Raw genomic sequence first — 13,653 nt, 5'->3', positions numbered from 1 at the left:
TTTGGATGTGTCCTTTTATTTATGTTTTTTTTCTCTTTCGGGTCAATACCCGAAAAAGAATAACACAACACCATTATAGACGAGACGTATATATTCATACAGATTGTACATTTAACTCGAATTGTTCATTTCGAGGTAGCTCATTTTTAATATATCTTTGGAGTTTTTGAAAAAATCTTGCGCGCATAATCTATCGTGGAAACCTTAATTAATTTTAGTAAAATAATATTTTAAAATATTATAGTCTGATAAACTATCTTCACTCAGAATCGGTTTTGTATACAATAATTTTTTTATATATCATTAAATTCAAATTTAATTTCATTGACTTCTCTAGACATGGAATGCACAGCAGAGCATTATCAGCTACTTACCCAATTTTTCATATAGCTATTTTATCAAAGTTTTTTCTACTTTTTAATGACAGTATACTTTTTAAATTTAATGCTCTGAAGTAGAATATTTTGCTGAGAATTTCAATACATAAAAAATGGAATTTTGAACTTGAAGCAGTAGTTAATACTTATAAGTTACCTATACCTAGTACCTACGCGTATAATAACTGCATTATAACTGGGTATAATGAACTATTACTTACTCGTTAAAACTTCGATTTATATGTATGATGTATAAATTTTCTGTTTAAGAATATGTTATAAAAAATGAATAATTTTTATCATTCTTAGTAATGTAAAAAGCTTAAAAAATAATAATGACAGTAAAACTATTTCTTTAAAAAAAATTGTTTTGTAATGACTTGTAAAAAATAAAACCGTTAATATTTTTTAGAAAATTAATGGTCTCCTTTAAAAGAATCAGCTTTTACCTATATATATATATATATATATATATATATCTATAAAGTACATATTATTATATATACATTTAATAAAACCTATTATACAATTTAATAACGATTAAACTCAAGGAGGATGCATATGCTACCTATTATAAATATACGTTTTCCGGTCATAGTCTCATACGTCCAGCACTGGGTCTCGGATCATTCAAATTATTTCAATTATAGTGATGTAATATTTGTAATTGTAAGAGTAAAAAAAATTCAGAAAAAAATCATACATTTTTCTAAAATATTCAAAAATATTTAATTTTATAATGCGAATATATACTCGTATTATGTATGGACCAGCTCTTTTAGTATAATTAATGACTAATGAGTAAAAAATAAACAATTTTATATATTTTTATTACAAAGATTATCCAAAAAGAAAACAAAGCTAAATTATCTTAGATAATAAAGAGGAATAGAAATAAAAGATGAAAGTAAAATAAACAATTAAAGCACATATAGTTGACAGTTGAAAAATATTACAAAATGTTGCTATAATATGAAATCGTAAATGATTAAATAATTAAGATGGGTTTGTATTGGCATTATTTAGACATTATAACGTCTTATAGGGTTTGTAGACAAGTAATTAGTGGTATTCAGTGGGTTAATACCATACTTACAAGCCATAAAGTGTAAAATCATATAAAAATAAAATAATATAAAATAAAAATTAATAAATTAATATTAATATACAATAATGTAAAATTGGGGAAAATATGTTTATAGTAAATTAATAACCAATAAGCTTTTTTTTAATATATATCAGTTTAGATTTTGGTTTCAAAAATGCCCTCTTAAACATTCCCCAAAAATAAAATTCGCGAATTTGATATCACTCATTAACTCATTATATTTTAAACTCACTTTTATATATACAATGTTATGTGTAAAAAAAATGTATAGCTTTTTTATTCGACTCGACTATGACGATGCAGTCAAAAGAACGCTAAATACGAAATATAATACAACTTAGTATACATATTTTATGCTGAAAATATTCAATCGGTTTTTCAGGCACTTTAAACCTAACTATATATTATTATTGGGAGAAAGGAGGAAAACTTAAACGTGTTTAGATCGTATTTCGAGTCGGATGGATCAACTGTTATGTTGTCTTTTCTATACTAAAATACCTATCAGTAATATCATTAAGTAAACCATCGTCTGGGAATCCACGCAGGCGTGGCGCCTACAATTATAAAAGCCAATTCCGCAGCGAATTGTATTATAGCTGCGCTGTCGTCATTACGACATCATTATTTATTATTATATAATATTATACCCCCAACGTAGAAGGCCTGCAGTGGCGCGTGGCACCCACCACTCTATATAATTATATTATATTATGTCGTACGGCGATGGCATTGCCAAACACACACACACACACAAGAACATGATAATTATATTTATATAATAATATGTACAATGTATAGAGTGATTATGTTGTGAATAGGCAATCAATATCTTAGGAATTTCAATGGATTCAATTTTTTTTTTTTTTATTACAAGCATTGATGATTAAAGTTCGGAAGTTAATAACTTTTTTTGCCTCATTTTAAACTATGTTTCAATAACCAAGGAACAATTTACTAGTTTATATATATATATATAAACCACCGTTATATAAATATAATACTTTTCAGAACTATAAATAAACATATTGGGGGTGGAGTGGTCGAGCGGACTAAGGCGTCGGTTGCGACGCACGCAGTCGCTGGTTCGAATCTCGGTCACGGGCGGCATCGCTCTTTGGGCATTTCGCGATGTCTGGAGAGAGAGGCCGCCGGCCCCCAACCGGGCATGGCAGAAACCCATGGGTGCCCATTCAAAATTCTGCCAAAAACCCAGAGTTAAAACCTTACAGTACCTTCCCCTACAGTTCCCCAGGCTAACGACCTCTGTTGTCGAAGCCCTAACCATAAAAAAAAAAATAAAATAAAATAAACATTTTCTGTCATGTAGCCCGATGTTGGTATATTTGGTTGGTAACTACTGTGATATACAATTGTATAATAATTAATAACAATTTAATTTTAAATATATACAAATCAAATTTCAATCTAATAACATGATGATATTATGTTAAATCAATCAATGAACTATTATATTATTATGTTTAATAAAAATAATTGATTTCCTTGTATAATGTATTATTACAATATATATATGTATGTATGCATGTATGTATATTCATTAAAAATAAAAAAAATAATTGAAGTACCTAAATTAAACAATTTTACATGTTGGGTTTTATATACAAATTATTAAGTTAATGGTAAACAAAATTAGAATGAACCAATCACATCGTACAACGTATAAGTGTGTGTTTAAACGTTTAAAAAAATAATAAATATATTATAATATATGTCTTATATTTCCTTTGTTCAATATTTAAGAATCAATAACCACTTTGTATGCTATTATGTATGATTATAAGTTGGGAATGGGACTTGTTGGTGACATTATTTTAGCCGAAAGTCGTTTTGGCCATTGGTAAATGTAAAAATAATTTAAGTAAAATATAAAAATCACAGTAAAATTATAAGTGATACCTAATAGGTACATCATAATTTTAATGAAAATCAGATATATATATATATATATATAATTATGTTTTATAAAATAATGTAGATTATAGAAAAATTATAATACCTGCATATTATTATTTTAATCATGTGTTAAATTTAACCAATTTATTATAGTTATAACCTAACTAAACTCAGTTTACTATTATATTATTATGTTATGTAATATCCGTTTTTGCTATATAATTTTACTTTAATTTAGATATTTTTTATTTAAATACCTAATTATTACTTTTGCGCCAAAATGTCCTAGACCCTAATAAATTCTACAATACAGTTGTCCTTTCTAGTTGTCATATAAGTACCTATATTACTATACTGATCACTCGTAAAGTTTGTCCTCGTATACGTACGCCCCAGTCCATCATAACCTGCAACTAGGGACGGGACTAAGTCTATTATTAGGGACCCTGATTTAAATTCTGTTTTTATTGTTTTATAGAACTATTGAAATCAAAGTGGGAGGACACGCGGGTACGGTTCCTGATAATATTCTACCTTGTATGTTGACGCTTATTTAACTGCAGGACCGCAAATGATTTGTAGTTAGTTTTACCTTACAATAATTATAGTATATTAGGTATCTCATACATAATAATTTATAAAATATAATGTACATAATTGTAAATAACAAACCGGGTCATATAATATAATCTATTACCTATATTTTATTGTTTACTGAATACATTTATAATTATAACTAACATTTTTTAATAAATCATGTTGTGTAAGTAGGTACCTAATAAAAAACCTCTTATGGTATGCTGGTTTTCTAAATATATTATTGATGTGTATGAATCAATTTTTTATTACTTATTGATAATTTTATAACGATATCAATGTATAGTTTATGCATATGAATTTTTATAATTTAACACTTAATGTAATTTTATTATCTATATCAATAATTTCGAGGAGTTTTATGTATTTTAGATGGGAATATAATCTTAAAAGTTAAAAATATTAAGTAGGAGCTAGTATTTTATATATTTATTTTGTTAAAATATGGTGGAATAATTCAAAAAATTCCATAAGATTCACGTACCCAACTTTTTCATTATTATAAATATAGTTGCGTTAGTGTACCTATAACCATTACTCTAACACTTGCACAACTATTTGGAAATTAATACAATGTAATGAAAATTAACAACGTGACTTTTAAAATGTTTATAATCTACTGGCCCTTATACTTTTATACTATAACGCAGGGTTTGGGACTTATAGCAATTAAAATCATCAAAATAAGCGCTTGAAAAAGCACTTAAAAACATGATTATAAGCACTAAAATAGCACTTAAAATTTTAAAAATCACGACAAAAATTATAAATGCAATTTTTCTTTATTACATTATTTCAACAATTTAAATAATAATAAAAAAAAAAATATGTTACAAATATCAAATCTTTTTGAGTAAGTTATAGGTACTTCAATAATTATAGTTATAGATTTTCTGAAAAATAAATAAATTTTTTTTAGGAATAATATAAGAAAAATTGATTAATTTTATTTAAAAAAAAATGTATTTTAAAATGTCTCTTACCTTTTCTGTTGCATTGAAGATGTTTCCTTAAATTTTCAAACTCAAAAGCCCTTCTGTTGTTTGATAGTATTGTTTTAAAAGGCGAAAATGAACGTTCAACATCTACGGATGTGATTGGCGCGTATTTAAAGTATACGATATCGTCACTGGAGTAATCACCGTGAAATTTGCTGAATTCAATCAACTCACTGCTATCTTCACCATTGAGTATTTTTGATATTTTCTCTAACACTCCAGCCATTAGGCCATTATTATTTTCAAAAACTGTTTGAAGTTTAATGAGAACTGGTTTTTCATGATTTCCTTTTAACAAAATAAATTTCTGTTGCACATTTTGAACCACAGTAAGTGAATTAGATAATAAAACATTTTTTTTTTGTAGTTCAATAATGGCCTTAGTAAGAACTTCAAAATTACTTTTTATATAAGCTAAATTTGTTTCCAAACAAGGTTTTACAATGTATAGTTTTACTTTTGCTCATTTTCGACTAGGCAATTTACAATGTGACGAATTGCTTTGACATTTTCACAATAATAGATTGCAGCCTCGATCCAAGACCCCCCAGCGGGTAATAATTGGTTCAGGAGGTAATTTTATACCGGGAGCTTCTAATTTAAACATTTCAACGCGATAAGGAGCTTTGCGAAATATTATTTTCATATTAGATATTAATTCATCAACTGTACCAAATTGTCCGCAAATTTCTTCGGCAATTCTGTGAAGTTCATGCGCACAACAATAAGTGACGTGTATAATTTTTGTATAAAAGTTTTTTAGAACTCTGCCTGGTTTCACCATATTTATGGTGCGGCGTCTGATATAAATAAAAATGCGTTATTGTACTTTATATTACCTGGCCATATAACACCCATAGCTTTATCAAATAATTTACAGATAGTACCTAAAATGATTTATTTTTCTAATAATCCCGTGACTGCAGTAATAATATACGACCTGGACAATCTGATCTAAGAATTCCGACTTTAAATTTGGCTATAAACCGTCCTTCAATATCACATGTCTCGTCAATCGAGACCCAAACTTTATTTGCTGTATTTCCATTTTCATATTGTTCAAAGTAGAATTAAAAATATCGTCAATGGAACTTTTTCTTAATGTCGCTTCCATTGGAATACTTTTACCAGTATACTTCTCTAAAAATGTTCGAAGTTTATTGTTAGAAAGCTTATTTAACGGAATGTTCGCAGACACCATTGTTTGACATAAATCCATATTAAAATCTGATTTCGCTGAATTTTGATTGGTTAAAAGTTGTTGGACTTTTCTCTGAGCTTGATCATTTTTACGTTAAACATTTTTTTGGTGCTTATCCGTTTTAATGTGCTGTGATACATTAAACTTTTTTTCAAATTTAATTTTAATTTCACACATTTTACAGTACAGAACACGACCATCGGTTGAAAAGGCTGCCCCATATTTAGATACGTATTTCTTTAACTTCTGTTTTGACATTATAAAAAAAATAATCATAAACGCGGACACTAACTACGAGTTTCAACAAATACAACAACGCGATGGTGTGACCTAAAGTCGACTAAATGCTTATTGTGTAATGTGTTGATCACATCTTGATCGAAAAATAATGTTTGTTTTTATCTAGAAATAAATAGTAAATCGAATTATAAATAGTTTTTCCTATAGTAAAAATGATTCCTATTGCGGAGACGATCGGGCCGATTAGTAGATAAGCAAACAAATGTGGGTCCCAGTGTTTATTATTAGGATTTCTGATACAAAGTAGATAAAAATATTTTTAATTCTAGCTTTACCGTGGAAAAAAATAGAAAACTTGACAAAAAGCAATTTGTTTAAAAACAATCGAAATAAGCAAAAAAAAACACTTTCAAAATTCATATTTAAGATCATTGTAACGTGATATGAGTCTCCATAGCACTGTGCTAGATTTTATGTTGAGCAAAAAAATAAGCAAATGCTAGAAGTCCCGAGCCCTGAGTCTATAAATAATGCGAAATCAAACACTTTCATTTTTAGTTTAGGTCAATCGCAAATATGTTTGAATTCATAACAAATCCTTTGTTTAATAGTTACGTGGGTACCTATTCATTACATTATTTACAATATTAAAAAGCCTTTAATCCTTGAGAATTTGCGTGAAATAATATAATATCATGGATAAACTGTTTAAATCCCTAATATATTTCCACTGAATATTGGTGTTACATCTGAAGACAATTTATATCTGGGGGTGGATTGGCCGAGCGGACTAAGGCGTCGGTTGCAACGCACGCAGTCGCCGGGTTCGAATCTCGGTCACGGGCGGCATCGCTCTTTGGGCATTTCGTGATGTCTGGAGAGAGAGGCCGCCGGACCCCAACCGGGCATGGCAGAAACCCATGGGTGTCCATTCAAAAATTCTGCCAAAAAAAAAAAAAAAAAACCCACGAGATAAAACCTTACAGTACCTTCCTCTACAGTTCCCCAGGCTAATGACCTCAGTTGTCAAAGCCCTAACCATAAAAAAAAAAATTTATATCTATAGAAATAATAACTAATTAAAAAAAAAATTTTTTGATTAATGTGGATTAATTTAAGTAATTTGAAAATTTGACGTTTTATTTAACATTACCCTATAGTCTATACCTATCATAGGGTTTTGTTACATATAACTCGATTTTAAATAGCTCAATTGTATATAACTTGGTTTCCCCAAAATATAATCTAAGCTCAGAGATATAGAGAGATGAATATAAATAATTAGGTAATTTACTATCGGGAAATAAATGTACAACACAGCGTGTATACATTTTTATTCCGTGGCTTTTAATAACGGCTATAATATGTTTTATACTTTTATGACCATTATAACATTGCGTATGGTATAATAAAACGAATAATTTGTCTGTCATAACTCATGAGCATTGCGCATAAATGCGATTCTAAAATCGTTACCCTCCAGTTCACACGCATAACCGTGGTTTAACATACGTATATTGTGTTATGCACCTTAAAGTGGGAATTAAAAAATGTAGATTCAATTTCGATATCATTGGTCGTATGATATACATTTAGGCACCAATGTACATTTCCTATCTAGATAAAAATGTGCATTAATTTTTGATTTTATCTTATCCATAAATGAAAATAATTTAATTAACTTATCTATTTATATAAATAAAATTTTATCTGAGATAAATTATATCCGATAATTTTTTGTGAAATTTTGTGTGATTGTTCTTTTATTTTCAATTTCATTAAATTTCTTTCGTGTACGTATTAATTATTTCATTGCGTATGAATATTACGTTTTACTGTAGCTATTTTGTAGTAAGTATAATATTATGCATTACCTGTAAAAACTGGCTGTAAATCATAGTGATTCGATACACTCTTATTTTGTTATACAAGTTTGACAATCAAAACGTATGTATTATATTTTATATTATTATATTTAAGTATAGCAAAAATAGTATTGTACTAATGGAATTTTAAATCATTTTTATGATATATCTAAATTATCTGAGTTTTCTATATCTCACTATCTGTATAATATCCCAATTAATTGTTTGTTGTTTATCGTGGATAGTTTTATTATTATAGTTTTAGGTTACAAATCTTTGCAAATACGTCATTCGGTGCGTGGTTTGTTCTATATGGCTATATATGTTATGTCTCACGTTAGCAGGTCAAATATTACAAAAGATCATAATATTATTATGAAATTGTTTTTTTTTCTCAGTTACAGTACAGATAGAGTAAAACTCATCTTGCTTGGCGCGATTGTCGAAAAAATTGTCTTAATTAACGTTTCAACGTAAACTGCACACAGGTACGAGCCAATGTGTATACATTATTAAACATATACTATATATACATACACCCTTATATATTTATAAGCATCTTATCTGCAGAGTTTGCAAATCTCAAGTTGTTTATAATATAGTTGTTTCGCCCCATATATACTTGAACATTATGTATACCTATATAATAATTGGATATGACTTATAACGACTTAAATGTTTAATTTAAATATATACGTATTAATTATGTAGGTACCTACGCTATTTATGTGGTGAAGGGTACCTTCCTATAGGTTATAGTTCGGTTTGATCCTTTTTGCCACGTAGGTATTAATAATTTTCGACAGACTATATATAGGTACTATATTATTGTTATTAATATTACATGATACACAGTACGCAGATTACCGTAATTATCGTATCAAATTATATGTGACGTTGTGCATATCACGACCTTATGGGACTTACAATACGGCCCGCTTATAAAGCTGCCAGGAGTATATTATAGTAATATGCGAGAAGTCGACCAATCACATAGCGTGTATTATACAAGACCAATTATTCATGGACTGCAGTGCGCGTTTGATGCATAATTAATATCGGTACCTAGGTGGGTTTATAATATTATGGTTACATATTTGATTTTATCAATGTTCGAAACTTTTGATTCATCGATCAATCCAAAAATAATCGTAACCACCAAGGTAAAATTGAAAATTAAATGCGATTCAATTCTGTAACTAATCCATCTATACTTTATATTTGCCAAACAGGAATACCTAAGTGGGTTTTGATTTGAATTTGAAATAACCATATTCTTTAAGTTCAAACGGTGAAATTAAATTTGATTAATATTGCTACGAATTTTTATTGGGAATATTACATTTATTTTTAAGATCAGTAGTGAAATTCATTAGTATAAATTATAATTAGATTTGTCTGAAATTCTTTTTCATGTATATATATTACTTCATGAATAATCAAATTATCAGCTACGCGAGTGCCACAGAGCAGGATATAAAAATTAAATTAAATATGATTGTGTTTTTGAATTTTCAGAATTGTACTTTCGCTACCCCAACACTTAAATCACCTCTGAACTTATTTACTACACAGTCTGTTTCACAGTGGTACCTAACGCCCATTTCGTAAAATAAACATATATTTATTATTTAAAGTATAAATTTATTTAAGTAAATACAACCTTCATAAAATAATGAGACGCAATTAATTATTAATTTTAAATTATTTACAATAATATAATGTTGATAAAAGTATTTCAAAATATGAATTTCAGCGAAACTCAAATTGAAAAATAATATAATAAGCATCTATAATAAAATTTTAAGACCAATAATTCTATTATACTATTTAACTATTTTCTAAATAGAATAGTTGAACTTTGGAACAACTCAAATGTTAAAAAAAATTAATTATTATTAATTTATTGTTAGGTATAATGATGCGTTTTTAACCCGTCGTACGGCGCACGGATTTAGATGTCTCATTTACGCGCATGGGGTAAAAATTTACCCCTCAAAGATAGCTAGTTATTAATTATTATATTATGGTTAGTACATAACTATTTTCGGTAATAGTAACTTGTTGTTATGAAAACATTTTATTTTACATTTCTCAGTAGAATATAAAATATGTTGGCGGTATAAAAAGAGAGTTTAAATTATACAGAGTGATTATAAAAACATTTTTTTTTTTTTTTTTTAAAAGAATATTTCGTATAATTTGTAATAAATCAAAAAACTCAGGTAATAACAATTAATAGCTGTCGTCATAGGTAATTACATAATAATAATATTTACAATTTAGAAGGTCGCACGGGGCAAATAATTTCGAGATACGGCCGATTACGACTTTATAACGTTCTAGATAAAACATAACGTACATAAACAACATATGACCAATAAAAGTCTACTTTTAGATGTAATATTTGAGGCTATTGAGATGATCAAATATCCACATACCGTATTATATATTTTATAAATATTTTTAAAATGTCTGGGGTAATTATTTACCCCGTGCGCCGTACGACGGGTTAATATCTGTAGCGTTCTAACGCAGTGTCTAGTAAAATTAAAAATTGATCTATAAATCAATATTATATTTTAATTGTAAGATAACAATAATATATTGATGTCTAATATAAATAAATAGAATTCAACATTGTTCGTGTGTGTTTAAATGCTTGGCATGTATTTTAACATCAATACTATCAATGCTATGGATAAACAAACACAAATCATAATTTTGTTAATTTATCAGCGTTAATATATTATACATGTAAATATAAATAAATATGTATACATATAGTATACTCATAAATGAATACGCTGATGTGATTAATTTAATTTAATTGGTATCACATAGATTAAACTAATCGAAAGAAAATCCGAATTTATTTTTTTGTTTAATATTACACAATTCAATTTTTTTAAACCACACTTGAATAGGTAACCTACTTATACTTACCTATATAATATCCGTATGAATGATTAAGTATTTTTGTTGTTCGTTCGATGATTATTATTTTTTGTGTTAACTATATAAATATTACCTCTACTTATTAGTATTTTTTATGATGACATTTCTTATATGAAATGTTATACATTTTTTCTTTATTAGTAGGTACTTACTTATCAATTGGTTTATTTTTATTTTTACTTAAAAAACTAAGGATGAGATATTAGACCTTTTCCAAAAGTTAGTAGAACTTAGCCAAGGATGTAGCCAAAACGGTTTTAAATATTTATTCGAATACCTACCTATATATGCCTTAAATATTTAGTATAGGTTGGATCAATAATGTATTGAATTTATATGACGTACATAGTGAAAGCCATGGTGAAATATGAATATGCAATGAAATAGTATTAAAAGAAACTCATTATCAACTGAATATATAATTATTACCTCCTTCAATTTAATATACAGTATATCATTTATAATGTATAAGAAAAAAATATTATGTCATTAATAACAATAATGTTCCTCTAACACACAGAAACGAAATTTTCATTTATTTCCTAAATAAAGAAATCAAATAAACTAAAAGAGTTAGTAATTGTGTTTGTAATTAGGTAATTATAAAATATCAGATGACGCTAATTTTTGTAAATTAGAATTTCTAAAAAATAATATTTAATAAATAAATTAATATATAAGTGTGTATTATTTTTAAGCGTTTATATAATGTCTCACACGATTATATTAAGCTTGACATTATAAAATAATATACACAATATAACCAACATCTGACATTAACGGATTGAATAAGTTTGTAAGAGAATATTTTTTAATATTGTCCTGGAACATCAGTGTGTAGAAAAATATTAAGTTTCGTACAACTCGACACTCCATTTATAATATAAATTAATTGATTAAGAGGACATGAATACGTGATACTCAAATGTGTTGTCTCTCTTACAAATGCGCATCATAACAAATTTTCTGCTCAGCAGATTGCGTTTAGTTCAGTTAGTTTAAAATTTAGAATAACTATACAATTTAAAGGTAAGATAATTATCTAGTCAATCTTATAGGCTTTTATCATATTTATTTTACTTGAATTATGAGTATTTTAATATGTACGATAAATTCACAATTTTAAAATACTCATAACTCACTTTTAAATTAAAATATAATAAAAATCCTATGATATTGACTAGACAATAATATTAACTTTAAATATTAAAAGAAGTCAATTCACTTTAAATTCTAAACTAATTGAGCTAAACGTGATCTTCTGAGCGCAGTATATGTTTCTAACTTGTAAGACGGAGACAACGCTTGCACCTGTACATGTTATTCAAAGTTTATAATATATTTATAATAAATTACTATTAGATTAGGTACCTACTAATGGTTTTATTTTTTATTTTTTATTATAGGGATCTGAAGATTCAGACGTTATAACAAATACAGCGGACCTGTCTCTGGGCATTGAAAAGGAAGCGCTGCGGCGCGAAAATGAGCACAGAGCTCGTTCACAACTACTTAACAGTCGTGTAAGTATAGTAAAGATAAATATTGTAATTTTATTATTTTAACCCACTGCATGCGAAAAAAAGTCCAAATCGCATGCATGCTATCTAATAGATAGGTCTGTCCAAATTGCATGCCATATCTTTTAGTGGGGTGTGTCCGAATTTAATGAAACGTAACGAAAAATTTATTTATCATACATCACTTATATGCACAAAAACTTCTTTTTGAACTTTTCTAATTTAAAAAAAAAAAAACCACATGTATATAAAAGCTCTGTATATATGGTTGTAACAACTGTATAGTTTCTATATTAAAATATTTATATGTTAATTCATTCATTAATTAAAATTATATATTAATATATTATATTAAGATTAACGATTTTGAAAAATAATATTACTGTTTTATTATTTAAAAAAAGATTTTTATTATAATTTATTTGAAATAACATTTCAAAATGTGAAATGCATTCACTGAATTTCTACGATCGTTTTATATAATATTTAATACTCACAATGTTGCCTTCTAAAATATGTATACACTTTATTGCAGTATAACATAAGCCCTTATTCAGTGGAAAGTAAAATAAATTATTTTATTTAGCAAAATTTTAAATTATACATAGTGTGCAATCCGGACATACCTCTCTAAGAGATGGTATGCAATTTGGATATTCCAATTTATGTTTGTTTTTTTGGCATGCGATTTGGAAGCCGCATTTTAACCACCTTTAATCAATTGGAAATAGCAACATAAATACTGAATAGGTAATATTTATTTATACGATGGACGATAAATACCATTTTTAAACAGTTAAAAAATATAAAACTTCTTAAAGATTTCGTTAATTATAATAAATACCACTACCCAAAATAACTAAAAATAATGC

At 27.2% G+C, this 13,653-nt stretch overlaps 1 protein-coding gene across 1 annotated transcript in view; it reads left to right on the top strand.

Moving 5' to 3' along the window:
* LOC107168906 (voltage-dependent L-type calcium channel subunit beta-3-like) overlaps nt 1-13,653 on the top strand; it is a 78,159-nt gene that overhangs the window by 30,067 nt on the left and 34,439 nt on the right. Inside the window, exon 2 of the mRNA XM_015518458.2 lies at nt 12,668-12,784. Coding sequence (XP_015373944.1) covers nt 12,668-12,784 — 117 coding nt within the window. The remainder of the gene's footprint in view (nt 1-12,667; nt 12,785-13,653) is intronic.

This window comes from Diuraphis noxia, unplaced genomic scaffold (assembly GCF_037042655.1).
Source record: "Diuraphis noxia isolate RWA-SAM2 unplaced genomic scaffold, SU_Dnox_SAM2 contig0001, whole genome shotgun sequence".
NCBI lineage: Eukaryota > Metazoa > Arthropoda > Insecta > Hemiptera > Aphididae > Diuraphis > Diuraphis noxia.
Note: the sequence above shows the minus strand (reverse complement) of the source record. Positions and strands in the feature narration are given on the sequence as shown.